Consider the following 22,822-nt stretch of genomic DNA (forward strand, 5'->3'; position numbering starts at 1 on the left):
GGGCGGCGGGGGCGCTCTAGGATCGCAGGTTGGAGGGGTCGGACTCCGGGATCTGCAGGATGCGGCACACGGCGCGAATCGGCCGCACCAGCTTCTGGGCCAAGGCCGTGGGTTGCGCCATGGGACGCCGAGACTCCGTGCTGCGCCTTGGGGAGGGCCGGACCGGGGCTAGGGAGCGGGTGCCCCCGGAGAGAAAGAGGGAGCCGGGCCGGGGGGAACGCGCGCCCCGGTCGGAGATGGCTGAGTGGGGGGAAAGGCCGGGGGGCCGGGGGAGGGGGTCGAGCCTGGAACGGGGGCCGATCCCGTGACTCGAGAGAGGCACCGGCTTGGGCGCAGCACCGCGAGGCGCGGCTAATGGAGGGAGAGCGCAGCGGAGAGCGCAGCAGGACCTCCGATCGCCATCGCCAGACGCGCAACTGAGAGTGGGGAAGCTGCTCCGCCGGTTTCCTCCTCCAGCACCCTGAGGGAAACAGGAGCCCGTGATTCGGCGGCCCCGCCTGGGCCTGCCCCCTCCTGAGCCCCGGGGGCTTCCGCCAACGCCCCGGCGATGCCACCGGCTGCGCAAGGGGAGAATGAGCCCTTTGTTCACCCCTCCTCCCCGCGGCACCCGGGCGCCTGCCGAGAGAGGCTCCCCCGGGGCAGTGTGCCAGCTTCCCAGCCGCCCCACCCTCCCGTGGGCCCGGCCCCGGAGCCTGGCAGGCGGGCAGCACCCCCACTATAGGTGCCAAGCCCGGGAACTGGAGCAAAGGACGGGAGGGGCCGGACCGGGCCACCGTGGGGCGGGGTGCCCCCTGGGGTGCCAGGGCGGGGAGGTTGGGAGGGGACAGTGCTAGAGCTGGCAGGGGCAGTCGGGTTCTCACGGGTCACTGATGGGCGCTGTGACCCATTCTGGCCCAGCCTTCCCCTACTGGACCACTCACTCCTGGTCCTCTCCAGAGGAGGTAGGTGAACATGCTTGGCTGGCTGCTGTCTGCCCTGCCTCCTCACCTGGCCAAGCTGTTATTCATGGTTCCCCACCCAAGCCCCCTCCTAGAACTGTCCTAAGGCCCAGTGGCACTGAGTGCTGTGCTTCTGAGTCTGGGATGGTCTGCCATCTGATCCACTCCCAGTCTATGGGCCTGGGTTTCCACCAAGTGTCCAGAGATGATGGGCTCAGAGGAGCTCCTCCCTGAGTTCCCGCCCTGAGGTTCTGACAGTTTCCCCATCCTCAGGGTCTTTTCTGTTCCTTGGCCAGGCGCTGGATTGGAGCCTATAGGAGTGGCCCTGGGAGGGAATTGAGAGTAGGAGAGGAAATGGGCACACAGGGCACCCTCCACCAGAGGAAGTATCCCAGCTCCTCTGCGGGGGTGGTTCCAGAGCGCAGACACAAACAGACAGATTCAAACACACACAGACAGATTCAGACACACACAGAAACCCACACGCCCAACGGGCACTTCCCATCCCCACAGGCACCCATCTCTTGTCCTTCCATGCTCCTGCCTCCCTGCCGAAAGAGAAGTGACCTGTGCCCACTTCCTCATCCCATGGAGGAGTTCTGGAGATTTCCAGCCCACTTCCAAGTCACAGGACCATCTCTAGAGAGGGGGGACTGGGGAACCCAGCTGGTCAGCCAGCTGGGCCGACCAGAGACTTCTGCCCAAGTGACCAAAACACAGAGAGCCTCTCATGTATAGCAGAGAAGAGGAAGGGTCCTCTTGAACCCTGAGGACAGATGTCAACAGGATTTGCACCAGGCACTACTTGAGTCGTGTTGGCACAGATCTCCCCAGCCCCTGGCCTCCCCAAGTCCAGTTCTGTGGCAGGACAGGCTGGTAGGGGTTGTTTACATGGCTGAGCTATCCACACTCCCTTCCTTCCCCAGCTCCCCCGGGGATGGCTGGACCTGTGAGAGCCAGGGGAGAGAACTTCAGAGGGTCCAATAGGGCCCGGAGGCCCCAAGCCCCGAAACTCTCTCCAGGGCAAGATGGTGAGCCGTGGTCCCTGGGCTCTGGCCTGTCTTCTCAGCAGCCTAGGTTTGGGGGAAGAGTCCAGGGCAGAGTCCTGTGACTTGGGGCCTGGAAGAGGCTAGAATGGGAACCTGGGCTGTCTAGGCCTGAGGGCCTGTTGCTGTCATTCTGAGGAGACAGGACTGGCCCCAGGAGAATGAAGCAGACCCCCCTTTGCCCACAGTCGGGGTGTCAGCCTTGTCAAGGCACAGTCCGTGGTCTGGACCAGGGCTGTCAGGACAGGCTCCTGGAATGTCCAGGGGCCATTAGGAGCTGAGATGACAGGGACCCTTTTCGACCCCCACGCTGATCCCCATCCTCAGAGCCCATGCCACAGGCCAGAGCCCTGGCTGCCGACTGTTCTGTGCCTGAGGATGGAGCAGAGCTGAGGATACACGTCAGACACAAACACAAAAGGAAAGCCACCCAGCGTGGGGACGCAAAGCCGGCCCAGGGTCCATGGCAAGCTGGTGGACAACCCCGAACATGTGTGGGCCCAGCCTCAGCGGTGCCGACCCCTGGCGCACTCACACACACACACACACACTCACACTGACAGGCACAGCAGCACTGACAGCCGGCTGCCCTCTCCCGGACCCAGAGCCCCTTACCTGGGCAAGCACAGTGCCCCTCGGTGGAGCAGCCCCCTGCCCAGGGTGGGCAGCAGGCAGGGCGGGGGAAGGAGCCCCGGAGAGTCAGGCCAAGCTGCCACTAATCCGGGCGGGGAGAGGGGGGGCACCCACGTCAGAGCGGGGACTGCCGGGTGGAGGGCATCTGAGGACATCCCCTCCCACACACGCGGCCGTCTGGGCACCTAGCCCTGCTTCCCAGCCCCTCCATCCTCCAGACAGCTGAGGCGGCCTACCCCCCCACCCTGTGGCAGCGCCTGGGAGGGGGACATGGGGGAGGGGGAATACCAGGAAAATTCTCCTAGGACCTGAGGGGAGGGGAAGGGGAAGGGAAGTGTGGAGATGCTTCTGAGGCCAGGAGGAAGCTTGGCGGCAGATGCCAACCTCCCCTCTCGCCCACCCACCCACATCCTTGACCTAATTCCTCTTCTGGAACCCTCCTTCCCCCAACCTCCCCTCCTCCAGCCTAACCTCTATCTGCCCCAGACTCAGGACCTGGTGCTGAGCATGGCCCACTCTGGCCCCCAGTACTCTCCCAGCAGCAGACAGCATCTTCTGGCCCCAGGTTTGCCCTCTTACTCCCTGTCTATTGGGACCTCTATTTGCTGATGCTAGGTGGGGCACAGGGAAAAGAGCCTGGGTACTTTCCCCCTAAACCCCGTCAAGCTGGGGATGAAGAGTGCCCACCAGGCCTCCCCAGTTTAACTTGAACCAGGGCAGCATTGATCTAGATGCTCGTGATGCTGCCGATGAGCACGACAGCTAAAAATACAGGCATGGGCCAGTGCATGCCATGACGTGGATGCCAGGGACAGGGAGGGGACTAGGACATCGAGGGGCTACAGGGGACAGCACTGGGGATAAAGGGCAGGGAGTTAGAGCAGCCCTCTGGAAGGGCCAGAGGATGGAGGAAGGGAGGTGGGGCAAAGAGAAGAAGGAAGGATGAGAAAGGGTGGGCCTGTGCAAGTAAGGAGAGGAAACGGAAGTGGAGGAGCCCTCAAAGGAGATCAGGTGGGTGGGGGAGCCTGAGGAGGGGGCTGGAACCAGGACACAGCAGAGACAAGAGACAGCACAGCCCCTGAGGGGCTTCAGGTCTCTTTCCAGCCCTGATCTTGCCTGGGGAGACTGGCACAGGACTGGTCAATAGGTCAGGCACCATGGGCAGGTGGAGCCCAGCTCAGCCTTCCTCCAGAGGCCCGGGATCTGAAGGGTGGGCCAGGGAGCCCATCCAGAGGGTGGACCTGCTGGGCTTAGGGTGGTTCACAGAGGGGCAGGCCCAGCCAACACCCAGTGCCCTGAGCCTCGGGATCATGTGTGTACTTGGCCAGAACTGCCCTAGACTTGGACTTCTGCTCAATCCTTCTCTGGCCTAAGGATGTCTTGGAACTTGGACAACTGCAGTCAGCCACTCACCAGCTTGCATTAAGGAGACACTGGTGACTTCAAGGCTTTGTGGTAAGCCGAGGTGATGCAGGGCACAGAGACCAAAGCACAGGGCCATCTCTTCCCTAGCCCTGGAAGAGCTCACAGTTGGGCTCAGTGCCTTTGTTCCTCTGGCGTCAAAGGTGTCAGGCCCTTGATGGGGACACAGAGCTGATTGATAGGGAGGTAGACACATTAACAAACAATAACCAGGTGCTTCTGATCGTACTCTGGGGAAGTTGGGGCTTCATGGTGATTCTCGAACTTAGGAGTGGAGAACAAGTAAAACTTTGTTGAATCACACACTTAACAAAAATATTTTGCTTCCTTTAAGCCACTTGTTCTGGGCTAGGGTACAACAGTAAGATACACCTGTCTTTAGGAAGTGACAACACAGTGGGGAAGAAAATATGATTACTCCAGGCAAAAAACATAAGAGTAGGGGCGATGAGAACTGCAGAAGGGCAAATGACAAGATGCAGGGTACCCCATGGAGGGCCTCTAGGAGTTGGGGGCGCCTGTGTGGATTTGAAGTATACAGGAAGAGGACTGGGACCTGCTCATCTCACAGATGAAGAATACGGAGCTTTGCCAACTCCACCAACACACCCGAGGGACCTGCCCACTCTAAGGCCCCATCCCAGGACAGAGCACAAGCAGAGCCCCTACCTGATGTGCTGGTTGGCAAAATTCAAGGAAATCATCGCTATGAAATGCCTAGCGCAAGGTCAGGCATGCACCAAACATTTCACACGTTAGTCTCCTTCTCCTTGCCTTGAAGGCAAGGAACAGCTCATTTACCTGGGTACTGTTTGGTGATTAAGTACATTGACTCTGGAGCCAGACTGCTTGGTTCAAAGCCCAATTCTGCCACCTATGAGCCATGTGACTTTGGGCAAATCACTTGCCCTCTCTGTGCCTGTTTTCCAGTTTGTGAAATAAATGAAGATTATAATAATCATACCTACATCCTGAGATTGTGGAGAGGATTACATTCATGTATATCCAGGGCTCAGAGCAGTATTTGCCAACCACTGCTACACTTCACACCTTGTCTCTGATACCTGTAGATGCTCACTATGGATTTTAATGAAGAAGAAAACTAGACCATAATGCGGGGGGTGTCACATAGGAAGCCACTGGGCACCAATACACGAGGCAATAATTCACCCCGGCAGATTAAGTACCTTCCCCCCAATAAAACCCAGATAATCCCCACACCAAGAGTTAATCCTTGCTCTCAGGCCCCTCGGTGGTATCAGTCTGTTTCCCTTCCTGTCACCCACCTCTCTGCATACTTCATAGCAGGGAGAGCAGATGTGAGGGTGGGAGGGGGAAGCAGCCCCAGATGCAGTCGCAGTGGCGACACCAGCATCCGTGGCTGCAAAGGGTTGATCAGAGGAGATGACTGGAGTAGAGCCAGCCCAGGCAAAGTGTTTGGATCCCTGGAGAGGAGGGGAGGCCCAGTGGGTGGGGGAGGCCTTGGACCAGTGGCCACAGGCAGCAGGGAGGGCCCTCTGAGGCCCTGCCTGAGTTCTGCATCGTCCCTAGGGCCAGCAGCCAGCAGCCAGGCCCAGGCAGGGCGAGGCACTGGCCAGACTCCGAGCCCCACCCTCCTTGACCTGGGAGCTGGGGGCAGCCTAGATACTGGCTGCTGCTGCCCCCACGTGGGCATTGCTCAGAGCACAAGCCACCATGGCTGGTACCTGAGTATCTGCAGAACTCAAATGCCCAGAAGTCCCAGACCACTCCCCCAGGCTCAGGGAGGACCAAGGCTCCCTCCTAACTGACAGCTTCTCAGACTGTGACCCTCTTCTGGACTGGCCCCTCACTCTCCTGTCTGTGTCCTCAGAGTTCCCCTAGAGTTTGAAGAGGACAGCACTGGCTGCTTTGCAGGATCTCTCAACAGCCATCTCCCTGAAAACCCCACTCCCCTGCAGTCTATCCTGCCCTGTGCACTGGCCTGTGGGGGGCTTTCAGTCTGCAGCATGTGATGTGAGGAGTGGAAAGACACATCAGGGGCAGCAGAATATCTTTATGTATTTATTTATCAAAATGTTCACAAGCCTGACTTCATTCACCAACACAAAACACACAACTGCGACACGCACATTGACCTTGGAAAAGGCTGTCAAGTACTTAGAAGGACAAGAAGGAATCATTTCATCAGCAAGGTTTTTGAGGGGCTCTAGTCCCACACCTGGGAAGGTGGAAGGTTAAGAAAGGCAATAAATAGGACCATGGGTCCAAAGTCTTTGGTACATTGCGGGTTCATCCCAGTGGCTGCCCTGAAGGAATCAGGCGGCTGGTGCAGGCAGGCCGGATGTGCAGCGGAGGTCCCTGCAGACTGCTTCCGGCACCCTTCAGGGCATGAGGTAAGACTGGGCCAGACTGTGCAGGCCTTAGCTGTCCATGTCAGAGGGCACGGTCTTTTTCCGTGTCCGGACCTTTAGGGAGCGGGAGGTGCCCTGAAAGGAAACAGGAACACTGTGAGTGGTGTGGGCTGAGGTGCCAGGACGAGCAGCCTCCCTCACACCGTCCTTGCCACTGTCACTGACCTCCCGGACTGGCGGCTTCCTCTTGACCACACGAAGGCTCTGGCTCCGGTTCAATGGCTTTTCTCGGGGTCGCGTAGGTGGCTGGGGGACTACCTCGGTATCCGACCAGCACCCATCCTCTGTGTCACTGTCCTGCAGGCCCCCTGCCTGATACCCTGGAGAGAGGCAAAGCCAAACATTTATTTACAGAAACTCAAGGCCCAGACCCACGCCCCGCCTTCCACTAGCCCCTCCCAGGACAATTGTGGGTCCCTCAGCCACTCACTGATGGGTGGTCTTCGGCGGGGCACCTCATCCTCTGGATAGAGGGGGTCCTGGTACGTGGGGGCAGAGGTGTCAGGGATGGAGCGCAGATCTTGCATGGAGAAGCTCCGCAGCCTGCCAGCCAGTGCATCCTGACTCTGTGGAGTGGGGGTGGGGGGCACTGTTTCACTTGGGAGGAGGGGGCTCCTGCAGATCAGGTTTCATCGAGGTAAGCTGCCAGGGAAATCCAGCCAACCCGCAGCTAATCACTGTAGCACAGGACTCAAACCTGAGAGTGATTTAGCTACCTGCTAGAGTTGTAGGAAACTGTGTCCATAAGAGAAAGAACAGGAGTCAGCAGCTACTCCCACTGCTGTCAGCCAAGGTCTCGGCCTGCCCCTGCCCCCAGCCCTGTTAGCTCCCTGGACAGCCCAAAGGCCAAGTGGGGTGGGGCTGCAGAGGGCTGGCCCCAGAGCACCTTGGTGGCGGCCTGCACAGCAGCAGATGCAGCCATGTTGAGGCTCCGCTTCCCAAAGGTGAGCATCGTCTCATAGCTGCGCTCCTTGGCCTGTACTAAGTATGCGTCGATCTCCTGTGGATGCAGGGGAGAACTCAGGCAGACAGCAGGAGCCCCACCTCCTCTGCAGACCCCGGAAAGGCACTGCTAGTCACCCCTCCCTGCCCACCATTAGCCCAGGCCCAGGTGTCATGGGTACAACCAGGAACACACACCAAGAGCAGGGTGCCGCACCCACTGGCCCACCCTGCACCTCAGTGGGCAGCCACATCTCTCGCTCCATCCCCAAACCAACTTCCAGGAGGCATCTCACACCCCCAGAAGATCATTCACAGGCACCCCTGTTTGACCATCCTGGCCAGGTCCCACAGGTAAACAGCAGTGGGCCTGGGATTAGAACCCAGTGTGCCCACATCCTGAACCTTGAGTCCAGGCAGCTCTCCCGCTCCTTTCTAGGTCTCCCTCTCTGCCTCCCTGTGGGGTACCTTCTCATGGCGGGACAGGGATGGGTGAACAAACTTCCGGTACAGCAAGCTGGCCCCCTTTGTATAGGGTGAGAGTAGCCACAGCACAAAGGCCATCTTGATCTCATAGTAGAAAGGGAACCTGTTGGTACACAGGGAGCCATGTTAGCTCAGGAGCCTGGCTGAGGATGGGCAGCTCCCATCCCACAGCCTGCCAACCCCCATGCTCAGACCAGGAGACAAAGACGTCTGTGAAGGTCTCTGCCGCCATGAAGATTGCAAAGACGATCCAGTACATCATCCAGCGGACCTGTGGGGCACAGAGCACAGAGGTCAGCTTCGTACCCTCCAGGGCCAACGCCTGCCGCTGACTGGCCAGGCCCAGACATTCCAGAGAGCCTGTCCTGCTGCATTGCTGCATTTGCCCATGTTGGGCCAGACGGATACCTCTGGGAACTTGCCACTCATTCCTGTGCCCACTCTGGTAAGCTACACCCACAAGGCCTTCCACAGGCACTCCAGTGGCCTGCCCTCCTCCCACACTTCCTGAATAGGGCCTGCTCTCTCCTTTGCTGGCACTCAGAATACGCCCCACTGCCCAGAGGCCCCCTGTTCTACTACCCCCTCCATGCCCTTCAAGACTGCCTACCCTCTCGCACTCACATATTCACGAATGTTCTTGGCCTTGACAGCCTTGTAGGAAGCATAAGCTGGATATAGCATTCCAAATACCAGCCTGGAAGAGCAGACACAGGGAGTGTAAAGGCGCAATGCATTACTCTCACCCCGCCAGGGGGCCACCCCTCTGCCACCACTGGGGTTCAAGGTGGCAGTGCCTGCCCTGTTTTTCCCGCTTGGCTTGCACAACCCGTGGTGCCTGAGTCAATGCCCTGGAGGCCACCTCCCCACCCTGGTGTTTACAAACATCCCCAAGCCTGCCCAGGCCTGCACCCGTGGCCCAGGGGTACAATGGTGGTGCCAGAGCACAGCTGCACAGCTACTCAAGAGGTGGGTGACATGCAATCAGGCCCAGGGCCACCAGACCTGGCACTGCCAGGCTACAGACTGGGAGGTTTGTGCCAGGTGCTGGAGTACTTAGAGGTGAGGGGTAGGTCGGAGTGACAAGACTGTGGCAAGGGTGGTGAGTCAGGTGACTGCCCAGGTGGGAAGCAGGCACTGGCCTCTGGCCACAAAGTGCCCAGTGTATCCAATTTTGCTTGGCTGTGGGCTGCCTGTGGCCCCGAGCCCCGCATGGCTATATGCAGGATGCGAGTGTGTCTCCGCGTGAGAAAGGTCACTATCATTAACCAGGCTGTGGAGGCGAGGGTGAGCGGGGTGGGCGGAGTCCCACGCAGGCCCCCAGGTCCGTTACCCCGGGCCGTGAGTGCTGGGGGGGGGGGGCCAAGGAAGTTCAGAAAGTCCCCCTTCCCCCTAGACGTCCCCAGCCTCCACCCCAGAGGCAGGTTGACACAGGTGCGGGGTAGAAGGGATCTGAACGTGTCTGTACTCACACCACTAGGCGACAGATCATCCAGGACACCATCCTGACGGCCTTGGGGGTGAAAGGAGAGCCCAAGATCCCCCAAAGAACGAGTGCCGGGGGGCGGGGGGTCCCCGGAGGACGAGAAGCGAGGGTTGGTGCGACCGTTCCCAGAAGAAGGCTGAGCCCAAGCCCACCGACTCTGATCCCGCAGCACGGGGTCCTGGTGAACCCGGACGCCCCGGCCCAGCCGCAGGAGGCGGACTCGGGAGCGGCTCCGGCGGACGCGCGGCTCGGTAGTTGCAGCAGCGGCCCACACTTCCTGCTGCAGAAAACCGGGCGTTGAGTGGTTCCTGACCGGGGTGTAGGTCGCGGCTTTCGCTCCAGAGGGTCGCCGCAGTCCTAGCGCAACCGGCCACCGGCACGGGCCTCCGGGGCGGAGTTTACAACTCACTTGAAAGTTGCACGGAACCGGGTCCTGCCCAACCCCGGCGCTCCGGGGAGATGCGCAGGCGCAGTGCGGTCCCAAGAGGGGAGGAGCGAGGTCGAGGAGGCAAGGAATCGGCAGCTTAAAGGGGCGACGCGCGCGCCTCCCGTCTCTAGTCGGAAAGATTAGGGGATGGGAGGAGGCAACAGAAAGGGGGACAAGCACAAAAAAAATCTGGGCCCCCGGATTCTCGCGGCTCTTTACAGGCTTCTCCCAGTGCCCTTCTTTGTGGCCTGATTTGTCTCTCTTTGTCAGATTGGATAGAAATGAATGGGGTCAGCCCTCGAGGCTCAGACGCAATCTGGAAGCAGGCCTGGCCAAGTCCATGCGAATTCCATCCATGCAAGTTTCAGTCCTGTACCACTGGTTTGCAGAGGTCACTAAGCACCTAAAGAGGCCCAGCTAACCAAGAAGGAAAGGAGGGAGGAGTGGGAAGTGGAGTCCTGTCCTCAACAGTAAGCCTCAGGGATACACTTCTTCCTGGACATTTCCCCAAGTGCACATACCTAAGCTGACCGTGAGGACTTGAGAGATCCTGGGTGGCGCAAACAGCTCTCACCCTGCCTTCTTCACTAGAAGTTTGAAATTCTATCGATGGGCCTGGTAACACACGCCAGTAATCCCAGCACTCTGGGAGACTGAGGCAGAAGGAAGCAAATTTTGAACTCAGCCTGGGCAATTTAGTTTTAAAACTTAAATAGGCAGGGGCTGCAGCTCAGTGTAAAGGCCCCCAATTCAATTCCCAGTGTGTGTGTGTGTGTGGGGGGGTGTCTCTGGGAACTTCGTAGCACCAATAATTGTGATTTTGCACTGTTTGTGTGCAGGGTCTTAATTTTTGCATAGCTTCTTTTGTTTTTATCACGCAGGACACACACTCAGCGAAGTAACTTGCCTAAGGTCACCCGGAGGTGGTTAGGGTATTAAATGTGTGGCATGATCCCACATTCAGGGTGATTTTTGCAGAATCAGCAAGGCCAGCTGTGAGCTGTAGAAGGGGACCATGGAACCGGAGAAGTTGCTTTGGGAGAGAGGAAGGCAGAAGACTCTAAAAACAAAGCAGGAAAAAATAAATAAAGTGAAGGCCAGCTTAGCTGCCTCTACCACTTCCCGCATGGGCTTTCATTCTGTGAGAGTCTTTTGCTACTGCCTCAGTTGTTTGCTCTGAAAACAGGGAGAAGTGACCCTCTTTGCTGCAGTGGGGGAGGGTGAGAGCTGCCTGGGGGCTGCAGAGGCGGGTGCTCAGGTGGTTTCTGCTCTTTATTAGAGCCACAGTTCACACCCACCACCTAGGAAATGGATGGGCTAGCTAATGATCGGAGCCAGGAAAGAAGGCTTTTGGGGGTTAAATCAACACACAGTGATTACATGGTCTTAATTATTATCATCAATTTTATTGGTGGGTGTGGGAGTCTGTGTTGAAACCAGCCCACAGGAGAAACTCTCCCAAGGCCTTGGGTTTCCTTCACCCTACCAGGACACCCCCACCCCCAGCCCCATGCTGTGTTGCAGGAACAAGATATACCAGGAAGGTCCTAGCTACCACCTATCTCGAGGTATTGACTTGGTTCTTCAGGAAGTCCCGGGAAGAAGAAGTATGTAATTGATGGAATGAGGAGGTGCTAACTCAAGAAGAATCAGGGGCTGGGTTGGGGGAGGGACGTCCATTACTCCGGGGACGTACAGGAGCCTTGATCCTTTGCACATCATCCTCACTGGACTGGACTGGGCTGCCTGCTGGAGCTTGGGCCCAATCTCAGCATCAGAAGCCACCCTGTGTCCCCATTTGCTGGGAAGTCCTCTCTGGTACCTACTGTAAGCCCACCTAGCTGGGATGGCCTCTTGCCTGGAGACTCCTGATCCCAGTGCCTGTGCTTGGGGCATCTAAAGGACAGGAAGTCAGAAGTCTGCCACTGAGAGCAGGGCTCTGAGCCGAGGGCTGTGAGGCTGGCAGCCGAGGAGTGTCACTCGACTTGGCTTTGGCAGAATGAGAGGACTCTGGCTCTTGCGGCCTTTGGTCCTGAGCTGTTGACACAGTCACCCAGTTACACTGGGTTGCTAAGCAGCTCTCTGGACACATGGATGAGTCCCAGGGCAGGTGACCAGGCAGCCACACAGCAGAAGGCTGGGCATTCAGGGTGCAGTGGAGATGTCATCTCTCACTGGTGGAGAGCTGCCTGGATGGAGCAGCTGTAGGAGAAATGTTTACCTTCTGACTGGGCAACAGAACAAAACACCAGTGAGTTTCAGAGGCTCAATCTGCTTTCCCTAACAACGTCTCCTTTTTGTTGTTGTTGTTTGCTTTCTTCTGAGACAAGGGCTTGCTGTGTACTTGAGGCTGGCCTTGAGCTCACTCTATTGCCCAGGCTGGCCTCAGTGCCGAGAAGTCACTTATACCCACTTCTGAGTGCTGAGATTGCAGGCACGCACTGCCATTGCTGACTTCATTTCCCTTTGAAACCTCAGGTCAGGCACTTCCAGGACGATAAAGTTGGTTCCCTGAGGGCACCTGCTCAGCCAGGAGCACAAGAATGTGGCTCCAGGAGGTGAAAACCCATACTAGTCACATACAGTGGTCAGAGCAATGTAACTGGCCACAGATAAGATGTAAAGTACAGGGTCTCTAGGACTAGATGAGTGAGGAATCCTAACCCAGGGACAGTAGACCTTCCTAAGGTCACCTCTCTCCAAGCCACCTGTGTCTCATGTGCTCCTGCAGGCCAGTGCAGCTCCTAATTAGGCACCAGTCCATCAAAGGGCTTTGTATGTGTTAGTATACCTTAAAGCATGGAAATCTCATGTCTGATTATACCCACTTCATAGATGAGCAAACCAAGACATACACAGGTAAAGTAATGCCTTCACCCTTAGTAAGCTGGTCCAATTGGGATTCCGAAAAAGTAGGTTTCCGTTTTCTGCTTTGTAGAAGGGAGGTCAGTTGACTTGCTTGAAATCTCACATGGAGCAAAAGGACAGAGCCCAAACGCACACGTGTGCAGTGCAGACAGAGCCCAGTGTTCCACTGCACAGCAGGCCACAGCCATGTCCCCCTGCTGTCTGAGAGCTCTGGGGTGCCCAGACCCTTCCCACCCCTCATGCCTACCAGTGCTCCCTGAAGGAGAGCATGAAGGGTGACAGATGACATGCGTGTGACACATGGGTGAGAGCTGAAAGGGTCCCTGGAGCCAATGAGGACCTGGAAAAGGGAGGTGACCTGTCTAGAGTCACACGGCCCAGAATCCTCTGCCTGAGGATGTCATTTCTCATTTCCTGTCCTTGAGCCACACAGGGAACAGTTAGCTTTACTTTATTCTGTCCCATGGGTGGGGAGGGGTGACAAGGAGAACAGGGGTCCCACAGGCCCACACTCCCACTAAGACACATTGCTGTGTGTATTCCTGAGACCCCAGTTCTTCCCAGGGAGCCTTGACACTGCCTCTCTGCCTCTTCTTGCTCCCTGATTGTCTCGGGATCTCTCAACTCCATCCATGACATGGGGAAGGACACTGACCACCTGCCCAGGACCTAAAGTGGACAGAAAACTGGGGGCTCCTTGCCCAGTGAACAGGGAGCCAAGGCACTTTCCTGAGAAGGGGAGGGCATGGTAGAAAGGGCCGTCAGGAAGATTACTGTGGAAAGTGGCCTGGCAGAGAGGTGTGCAAGGGACCAGAGGCCAGATTTGGACAAAGCAGGAAAAGGGACAAAATAAACATGCCCACCTGAAAAACCATGGGGACAAAGAATGGCAAGAAGACTTGGTGGCTAATTAAATACGGAGACAAAGAAGTTAGGGAGGACTCCATGGTGCCTTATCTAAGGTGGAGGGTGGTGGTGATGGGGGACGTCTGCCATCCAGAGAAGCTAGGGATGGACTAGGGAGGGACAGATGCAAGCCTTAGAGGGTCCCCACCCCATAAGCTCCAGGAAGGAACACAAACCCAAGTGGAGGAGACTGGTCACACTGGCCCAGAACTGAGTTTTATCACTAGGAACTCCTGAGCCTGGCACCCTGAGGACCTGGGGGCATCCAGTCCTCAGGGAAGGAAGTGGAGGAAGAGGGTCTGCAGGTGGATGCTGGCCTCTGGGTACAACAGGGACAATAGCACAGCCCTAATCCTGTTCCTTGTGAAACACCTGGATGACACTTGAGAGCTGGAGGGGTGGAGCTTTTTATTTGAAGCAAGTGAATCAAAGCATTGCCCCTAAGCCAGGGCATCCTGCCCCAAGGAGTCCCCACCACCTGAGCCCTGCCTTATCTCCACCGGCCTCCTTGACCTCTGGGAACAGGTCCTCCCAGTGTCCAGCAGAGGGCAGCAGAAGCCCGGCTCCTGGCGCACCCCTAGCCCTTTCCTGCCCACAGTTCAGCCCCCACCGAAGAACAGTGTCCATGGGGTGGGACCCTGGGCAGTGGAGGGGTGCCAGGGCCCCAAAGGGTGCAACCCAAACTCCACTCTTGGCATCCACAGAGTGGGTCCGGGGCTCACAGGCTCCCTGGTTCACCCAGCTCCTGTGCCCACCAAGGACAATCATTGAGCTGGGGAGAACCAGGGGATGGTCCAGCCCTGAGGAAGCCACAGCTATAGAAAGAAAGGCTTTCATCTGGGTGGCCTTCTGTCCCCAAATGGGGACAGGGTGACAGAAGGGAACTTCAGCGAGAAAGAACCCAGGGGCTGCTGCTGTTATTGCTTTGGGACAGAGGAGCAAGCCAGCTCTCCCAGGCTCCCCAGTGTAATTGCAATTGTCTTTTCAGCCGTGGGGGGCGCATACTGTGGGGAGCAAAGGAGATAAGGTGCTGTGGGTCCCTCCAGAAAGAGCAGCATCAAGGTGACAACAGCGGGGAGCCCTTCCGGGCAGTGCTGTCTATATGTGCCCCGCGGGATGTGTTTACCTATGGAAGTGTGACTGTGGGTAGGTGTGTGCGAGTAAGAGCTGGAGTGTGTCTGTCAGCCTCCACAGGTGTACAAACAAAGGGCACAGCAAGAGTGGGTATGCTTGGGAGCTGACGGCTGTGGCTGAGGTTGCAGCATGGAGACAGGTACACCTGGAATGTCCACAGCAAAGGCCATAAGGTGGGAAGGCTAGACTGGAGAGCAAGAGGCTGCAGCTCATGCCCGTCTCCACGCCTAAGCCATCACTCCTAATCTTGAGCACGGGAGCAAAGCCCTGGGGACCTACAGATATGGGGGTGGGGGATGGGTGCACATAAAAAGGAGGGCCAGGACACCTGGGTGCCTGGTAATGTATAGGAGTTCATGCTGATTACAGAGACAAAGAATGGCTCCCCCGAGCCAGTCTATGATGAGTGCCCAGGCTCACCCATGTGTGTGTGTGTGTGTGTGTGTATTGGCGCATATGCAGGTTGGCCAGTGTGACTTCACACAGGCACACGTGCTGCTCAGAGGCCTCCACCCAGCCTCCAGTGCTACCCTGAGGAGCCCAGAGGCCTCGACACCCCTCTAGGCACTGAGATCCACCACGACATGTCGGTATACCAATGTTTGTCCCTTAAAGCTGGGGGCCAGGAGCAGCTGGGCATCCCCAGCGGGCATGTAGCAGAAGGCCCGGGGGGCCTGCACTGCCAGCTCCTGGAACCGCACAAACTTCTGTCGTCCTTCGTCCCACTGGTAGATCTGGGTGAAGGAGAAGTCACTGCCCAGTGCCAGGTAGCGGCGGCCACCCACCAGGAAAGGCTGCAGGGCCAGGGAGCCCCGGGAGGGCAGGGCCTGTACCTCAGAAAAGCGGGTGCCCTCCCAGCGCAGGATCTTGGAGTCACCGATGTAGCGGCTGAGACACAGGTAGCTGTCACGGCCAGCTCGAAAGTGTTTCACGGCCTGGGCGTCAGGAACTTGAGTCACCTCTCCCTGGGCCACAAACTGCTTCTGGGTACGACTCCATTGATAGATGACCGGTGCCTGAGAGCTGCTAGACACAATCAACCTTGGCTTACCCTCGCCATCCACAAACTCGAGGTCGGTGTCACGGTGCCAGGCGTGCAGGGCCTGGTGGGAGTAGAAGCCATTTTGGTGCCAACGGTAGAGGCTGGTGGCGCCCGCCTTGGAGCTGTCAGCCACGGCAAAGTACCAGTCACCATCAATGCGGAAGGCCTCCAGGTCGTTGGGCTTCCGCACGCGCTGAGGGTCAATGTCCTGCAGCTTGGTAAAGCGTGTGGTATTGGGATCCCAGTGGTAAATGTAAGAGCCACCAAACAGTTGGGCCACTACCACGTACAGCTGGCTGTCCACCACCATTGGCTTGCAGTGCACGGCCGAGGGTGCTGCCAGGAGAGAATGCAGTGTGGAGAGGGCATGCAGCTGTCACCCCACCCCTCCCATCAGAGGAGGAAATCAGTCCCTCCAGCTGTGGGCTGAGATTGCTACAGAACCCACCTTCACCTAAACCCCTAAAACCTACTGTTCAATCATTTCTTTTCTTGTTTTCTCCTTTCTTTCTTTCTTTTTTTTTGGGGGGGGGCACTGGGAATTGAACTTAGGACCTTGCACTTGCCAAGTAGATGCTGTGCCACTGAGCTATATCCCCAGCCCATGCCCTCATTTCTCACTGCTTTCCAAGAAATCATCAATTATTACATCACCCTCACTCTGCCCTGTGGTCCAGGGTTCCAACACAGGCTGACTTCAACAACAAAACAGGTGTCCCTAAACACTGACCGGTGCTGACCATGTGTCAGTCGCTGTGTTTTTTGTCAGTTGCTGTGTTTTTACTGCGTGAAGTCGCTATGCTAAGTGTAGACATGGGACTTCCATTAATTGTGCCCAAAAGCACAGGATTATTTTGTCTTCTTCACACAGAAAGAAACTGGAGCTTAGAGAGAGTGATTTCCCCAAGCCGCTGCAGTGGCTTTTGGCCAGGTGGGGAGTGGGTGGGGTGGTCTCTCCATTGCTCACCAACCCTACTGCATCCCAATCCTGGGAATCCTCCCTTTCCAGTTTCCAGAAGAGCATGTATAAAATCTCTGTTCCTTTTTCCATAACAGTTTGATGGAATTCATCTGGGAAGCTCTCTGTGCCTGGAGTTTTCGTTGGGGGAAGGATTTTTAAATAGACTGCAATTTGAATGTCCACTTTGTATGCTTTGATACTGTGACTTGAGCAACTATCTCTAAGATGATAATGTGTAATCTATTAACTGGTGATTTCTTACTGTTTTTTTTTTTTTTTTTTTTGTAGTTCTGTATTACTTGTACCCTTACACCGCTTTGTTTTGTTTTGTTTTTTTCTCTTTTTCCTTTTAAATAAAATTTTAAAAAAAGAAATGTACTCAAGGACATATTATAGAATAAATATTGAAATAATATGTTGAATATATGAAAAAAAAACAAATCTGGGGCATCTTAAATATTCTCATGTCTCACGTCGATTCAGTCCTTTCTCAGTCTTTGGCCACCTCCAACACCACTGCCCAAGCCAGGCCCCGGGATCTCCACAGCGGCAGGCCCTCGGCCCCTGCTGGCTGCCCACGGCACCTGCTTCCTGTCTAGCTTGTCCTGCGTGGGATGGGCTCACACACTCTGCTTCATCTCACCAGTGACCTTTTCCTCATCAGTCTCTGGTCTACCTGCCACTGCTCCACTCAATCTTTTCTTTCTCTGCAGTGCTGGTGATTGAGCCCAGGACCTCTGCGCATTGCTACATCCCTCAACCACTCTCCACCCCCTGGCTTTTTTGTTGTTGTTGTAATTTTTGTATGCTGAGACAGGGGCTCAATAAATTGCCCAGGCTGAGCTTAAACTTATGATCTGCTTCAGCTTCCAGCGTGCCGGGATCTCAGTCATGCACCCCCACAGCTGGCTTCCTCTCTGAATCTCAGGTCACAGTGACTTATCGGAGCTGCCTATGGTCTGTACGCATGCATGCTGTCTGCTAAGCTGCTGCACATCTTTCTTTGTTCCTGCTGTTCCCTCTGTCAGAATTCTCCTCTCCATTTTTCCCCTCTACAGTGGTCCTCAGCCTTCAAAATTTAGCACTGAGCACAGTAGATCCGAAACTGCACTCTTATTTCCTTTTTTTTTTTTTTTTTTTGAGGTGTTGGTTGAGACAGGTTCTCACTATACAGTTCAGGCTAGTCTTGAACTCACTGTATAACCCAGGCTGCCTCGAATGCACAGTGATTCTCCTGCTTCAGCCTCCCAAGTGCTGTGATTGCAGGTGTGCACCACTATGACAGGCTGGCCTGCTCCTTCTTTCTCTCTGATTCCCTCCTCCCTCTCATCCTTCAAGAGGCAGCTCGGGCATCCACTCTATCAGGAGGCAAGCTTTTCTGCATGGCCCAGAGCACTGTGCTTACATCTGCCTCCTAGCAGGCTCCTGTTATATGGATGTAACCCATGGTGGACCCCCCCAGCAGAAGAAAACCTTTATGGGCAGACAGACCATTCTGTCCCTGGAGGAATTCAGTGGAGTTCAGCAGCCACAGTTCCTTGGCCAGGCCCAGCATGCACAGGTGAGGAGCAGGTACCTGGGATTCTGTCGTAGTCTCGAAGTTGCCGTTCCACATAGTCCCACTTCAGGACAGTGCAGGCGCTAGCGCCTGGCTGAGCCAGAGCCAAGTAGAGGTCACTAGAGTAAAGGAAGGGTTCAGCCGACACCGCTGGGAAGGCCAGAGTCTGGTAGAGCACAAAATCTGCAGGGAGAGAAGTGTGGGTAGACGGGACTCAGCCCCAAGGGAGCAGGATGGGTGGCTCGACTCAGGACTCAGGGGGCCAGGTGGGGAGTGGGTGGGGTGGTCACAGGGCACAGGGCACAGGGCACAGCCTACCCGTGGTGATGCAGTCGAACTCCCGCAGCGGCAGGTCCTGCACCTTGTGCTCCTGGAAGCGGGGCGGGCTGGCGCAGTAGATGGGGGCCACAGTGGTGTTGGTGTGTGTCAGCCACTCCACCAGCCACTTTACCTTGCAGTCGCAGTTGAGCGCGTTGCCTCGAAGGTCTCTGGAGGGTGAGGGCAGGCAGAAGACACGGAGGGGCAGGCTCCCTGCTGCTCTGCCCACCACCCTCTACCCTTTCCAAGCTGCTTATTGTAGCTTTGCAACAAGTGCAGAGAGGTTCCTGGGGGCAGGTACAGCCACACACACCCTCTTAGCCAGAGAAGCAAGGCTGAGTCGTAGCCTTGGATGGGTGCCTTTGGAGCTGAGGATTAAACCCAGGGCTTCCTCACCCAACTACAGCCCCAGTCCTTTTGCATTTTTTTTTTTAAATTTTGAAATAGTGTCTTGCTAAGTTGCACAGGCCAGGCTCAAACTTGTAGTCCTCCTGCCTCAGCTTTCCAAAATATTGAGAATTGGTAATATAGACATGTGCTACCACATTGGCTTGCCAGGTGCCTTTTGCAGTAGACAAACTACACAGTTATCTGTCACATTCCTGTCCCTCTAAGCTTCCCACAATGCAGAGCTTTTATGTTCCTGTATCAATAATAAATAACTCTGGCTATGTGATAGGTGGGATTTTTTTTTTTTTTATCGGTACCAGGGACCGAACTTACAACTGCCTGCTTGCAAGGCAGGTGCTTATGCCACTGAGCTAAATCCCCAGCCCTATGTGATAGGACTTTAATATAGACTCAAATCAAACACACATTTTTGGAAACATGCAGCTCCTCATGTGCATTTCAAGAGGTCCACAAGAACCCCAGGGTGACTTGAGGAACCCCAAGGAAGGCTATCGTCTGTAGCTCACTGGACATCTCAGAGCCCCTAAACCCAAATCCCCCAGTTTTTCAAGACTACATGGTCATCCCGCTTTTGGCTCCCCACACTGCTCCCTCCAGGGGCAGGACTCAGGCCTTACAAGTCACTCAGGATGTCCAGGGGCCGAAAGATGTCTCTGGGAAGTGTCTGCAGGTTATTGTTGGCCAGTGAGCTGCAAGAGAGACCCCCGGGGTATTCTGAAGATCATGACCAAAGCCACAGGCCAGAGGAAGTGTGGGCTTTGGGCATGGTGTGTGCATGTGTGTGAGGTACTCACAGATGTGTCAAGGACTTGAGTCCCCTAAAGGTGAACTTGGATAGAGCCCAGATGTCATTGTTTTCAATGAAGCTGGAGAAAACGAGAGCCTGCCTCAGTGGCCATTCGCGATCCCAGACCCCCAGGCAGCTGCTTTCTGTACCCCAGCCCAAATCTCAGCCCGAGATCTGCTTCCACTGATGCCAGACCTACCAGGACAGGCCATCAGGTGGGGATGGTGTAGGCAGGGATGTGGATAAAATGACCCTCTGCCCACAGCGGGCAGTCAGGGCATGGAGGGCACTCTCAGTCTTTCCTCCCCCAGCCTTCTCTACTGCTGCCCTCTTAGCCCACCCGGGCCTGCCTCCCTGCTGTCTACTGCCCAGTGCCCTTTCCCTCCAACACACAGGTACTGCAGGTGGGACAGTCCTGTAAAGGCGTTGTCTCCAATCAGCGTGAACTTGTTGGAGTTGAGCAACCTGGGGAGATAAAGATGGAATTAGGGCTCCCAAGGGTGTGCATGCAGCCTTAGTCTGTGCCTCTCAGGTGTGTTTCCCCATGATCCAGGTGCCCTCCCTATACCCCTTGGGACCTCAGTAGAGTGCCCCAGGTTGACAGGACAAAAGGGAGCCTGTTCCAGAAGCTCCCAGGGCCCCTGGTTGCTCCTAAAAATGGTTTCGGGCAGAGTTCTCCTGCCAGCTGGCCCTGGCCCCCATGGTGTCCTCTGCCTGTCTTCGTGTTCTCACCTCAGACCACTCCAGCCCTGCACGGACAGCTGTCCTGCCATCCCTCCATTTAGCTCTTTCCCCAAAAGACCCCTGGGGGTCACCTGTCTCTAAGATGACCTCCAAGTGTTTGCCCTCTGGCTCTGGCCCAAGCTCTTACACCCAATTCCCCTGGGTCTCTTGAGGAGTCAGGTTCTCGCCCCAAGCCCACTTGCTTGGCCTCTGCATGCAGCCCCCAGCCCTTTTTTCTCGTCACCTGCTATCATGCCTCTCGCCGCCAGGTTGCCTGACCTGTGGCAGAATCTACTGGAGCCAAAGGGACACTGACATCATCATTTACAAACGCTGCCCCACCCACTCCCTTGTCAGAGCCCAGCATCTATCCCCTTCTCCTGAGCTGCCCCCCTCCTCCCTAGCCCTTCTAGGCTTGATCCATACAAGAACTGCAGCAGTGGCAGGTGGGAGAAGGCTCCATCCTGGATCTCTGAGAAGGCAGCATTCACCAGGGTCCTGCAAGGGACAGCAGAGTCACATTGTGGGAGAGTCTACAGGGCTTGTGCTGGGCAGAGAGATGCATAGGGCAGTGATCTCTGTACCAGCTGTGTCCTCCACTTGCATCTGTCCCTCCCTCTTTCTCCCAAACTCACCGGTCTCCTCTACCTTTCTCCTCCCCCACTGCCTCTGGAGCACTGTGGCCCCAGGCTCACCTTCACTCTCAGCCAAGAAAAAGTTACATTACCTGAGCCATTGTTATTATCCAGATACCCACAAGGTGCTGGCACTGTTGAGGGATGGGGGTACTGGATCGGGGAGGGTGCTGGTATCCTGCTCTCAAGGCCCACAAGCCCAGGGGTCCCTGGGGCCAGTTGCTGCAAGTGAAGCTGCCCCAGCTGGGCATGGAGCACTGGCCCTGCAGCAGGCACCTGGTCCCTGGGCACTGAGCAGGGACCCTCCTCCTGCTGCCCTTCCTCCACCCCGCTGTTGCCCTTGGTGCAGCATCACAGGCAGTGGCTCCGCGTGCTCATGCCACCCCTTCACTGGGCCTGGGCCCTGCACACAGCGGGTCTCACCGATGTTACTGCTGGGGATGATTCACTCTTGGTCACAGTCCCCATTCTCCCTGGCCATGGCTGCTGAGCCTGCCTGACTGCAGAGCTCCCTGCAGCTCCAGTCCTGAGGAAGGCAGGAGTCCTGTTCCCCACGTTCTGGAGGGGGCGCAGGGATTCTCCCACTCACTCCCAAAGGGGTTCTCACGCTCCCTATCCCTCCCCCGCGAGGCAGACACTCACAGGGAGATGACCTCAGAGGGCAGGTTCCTGGGCACCGCCTTGGAGTCCACGCAGAAGGCGGTGTCCCTGGTGCAGGAGCAGCTGGGCGGGCAGGGAGGCGTCTTGGGGGGCCTCTTGGCACTGACTTGGAGAATCAGGCAGAAACCCAGCATGGACAGCGCCAACAGCCCGGGCCCGAGGCCCCGCCTTACCCCCAGCCCCACCATGCCGTTGCAGGTTATTTTTCCAGCCGCCCGCAGGCCCGCGCCCCGCCGCTCCTTGCAGGCTGTGCCACCCCACGCACGATGCCACCTCTGAGCTGCCGCAGCGCAGGGCCGCTTGCCCACTGGGTGCAGCGGACGCTTCCTGCCTTTGGGCTCTGGCTGCGTCACCTCCCCTGCTCGTTCCGAGAGCCCGCTTGGCTCGGGAGTGCTGCGCGAAACCCTGAGCCGCAACCGAGGGCCACTGGGCGGGGTGGACGCAGACTGCGGCGCGGGTGAATGGGCGGGCTGGGGCCTGCGCGGGGGTGGGGCGGGGGACAGCGCCCCTGTCGCCATCTATCCGTCCCGGGGCGCGGAGGGCCCAGTGTACGGTGTGCGTGCAAGCGCACCTGCACGTTGGGACGACTTGCGCGTGAGCACACCTGTCCGTGCGCGGCCACACGGATCCTGTGTCTCTCTGCACCTGTGCACGCCTGCTGGCTGCGAGGGGACAGGTCAAATGACACAGGTATATCTAGGTGGAGAGCGAGATTGGAAACTCAAGGGTGCTTCTTTCTGTCCCCGTGTGTTTCCGCGGCCACCAAACAGAATGTGCCTTTGTGTCTGAGAGCTGAAAAGGGACATGCACTAGAACGTAGGACTGTGGACCAGTCTCGCTGTGCAGTCGCAGCCTGTTGGAGCTAGGAAGCGCCCTGGATGTGTTCCAGTCGCGCCCTTTGTTCAGCAGCCAGGGAAACTGAGGCCTAGAAATGGAGAAAACAGGAACGCTTACTATGTGCACGGTGAGCTGTAACCGGTAGAGCTCCTTCCTCGCCAGGAGAAATAATCTTAACTCCCTTTTACAGATAAGCAAAGTGCTGCCCG

At 56.8% G+C, this 22,822-nt stretch overlaps 3 protein-coding genes across 3 annotated transcripts; all 3 read right to left on the reverse strand.

Annotated features, from left to right (window-relative positions):
- Positions 1-15: 15 nt before the first annotated feature.
- Positions 16-631, reverse strand: Hrurf (HR upstream open reading frame). The gene has a single exon (XM_063234857.1). It carries the CDS (start codon positions 119-121, stop codon positions 17-19), a length of 105 nt encoding a protein of 34 aa, XP_063090927.1. The 5' UTR covers positions 122-631; the 3' UTR covers position 16.
- Positions 632-6,069: 5,438 nt separating this feature from the next.
- On the reverse strand, positions 6,070-9,516 carry Reep4 (receptor accessory protein 4). The gene is made up of 8 exons (XM_003479348.5): positions 9,333-9,516; positions 8,485-8,557; positions 8,055-8,131; positions 7,843-7,963; positions 7,319-7,432; positions 6,863-6,998; positions 6,598-6,752; positions 6,070-6,507 (listed from the first exon to the last, which is right to left on the reverse strand). Exons 1-8 carry the CDS (start codon positions 9,362-9,364, stop codon positions 6,442-6,444), a joined length of 774 nt encoding a protein of 257 aa, XP_003479396.1. The 5' UTR covers positions 9,365-9,516; the 3' UTR covers positions 6,070-6,441.
- Positions 9,517-13,938: 4,422 nt separating this feature from the next.
- Positions 13,939-22,295, reverse strand: Lgi3 (leucine rich repeat LGI family member 3). Its single transcript, XM_003479349.5, has 8 exons — positions 21,759-22,295; positions 20,908-20,979; positions 20,152-20,223; positions 19,766-19,837; positions 19,589-19,660; positions 18,561-18,730; positions 18,261-18,425; positions 13,939-16,059 (listed from the first exon to the last, which is right to left on the reverse strand). The coding sequence occupies exons 1-8, from the start codon at positions 22,292-22,294 to the stop codon at positions 15,242-15,244; spliced, it is 1,977 nt and encodes a 658-aa protein (XP_003479397.2). The 5' UTR covers position 22,295; the 3' UTR covers positions 13,939-15,241.
- Between the last annotated feature and the right edge of the window lie 527 nt (positions 22,296-22,822).

This window comes from Cavia porcellus, unplaced genomic scaffold (assembly GCF_034190915.1).
Source record: "Cavia porcellus strain 051 isolate PalLab524CR breed Dunkin Hartley unplaced genomic scaffold, mCavPor4.1 scaffold_24, whole genome shotgun sequence".
Lineage (NCBI taxonomy): Eukaryota > Metazoa > Chordata > Mammalia > Rodentia > Caviidae > Cavia > Cavia porcellus.

Excerpts from the sequence above, each read along its gene's own strand:
- Lgi3 (XM_003479349.5), bottom strand. The coding sequence starts at position 22,294 with ATGGCGACAGGGGCGCTGTCCCCCGCCCCACCCCCGCGCAGGCCCCAG. Across the intron at positions 20,980-21,758 it reads CCCTCTGAGGTCATCTCCCT|GACCCTGGTGAATGCTGCCT; the intron begins GTGAGTGTCTGC and ends TGTCCCTTGCAG. Across the intron at positions 18,731-19,588 it reads CTGGACATCCTGAGTGACTT|AGACCTTCGAGGCAACGCGC; the intron begins GTAAGGCCTGAG and ends CTCACCCTCCAG.
- Hrurf (XM_063234857.1), bottom strand. The coding sequence starts at position 121 with ATGGCGCAACCCACGGCCTTGGCCCAGAAGCTGGTGCGGCCGATTCGC.
- Reep4 (XM_003479348.5), bottom strand. The coding sequence starts at position 9,364 with ATGGTGTCCTGGATGATCTGTCGCCTAGTGGT. Across the intron at positions 7,433-7,842 it reads CCCTGTCCCGCCATGAGAAG|GAGATCGACGCATACTTAGT; the intron begins GTACCCCACAGG and ends CTGCATCCACAG. Across the intron at positions 6,999-7,318 it reads CTGTGCAGGCCGCCACCAAG|AGTCAGGATGCACTGGCTGG; the intron begins GTGCTCTGGGGC and ends CCCACTCCACAG.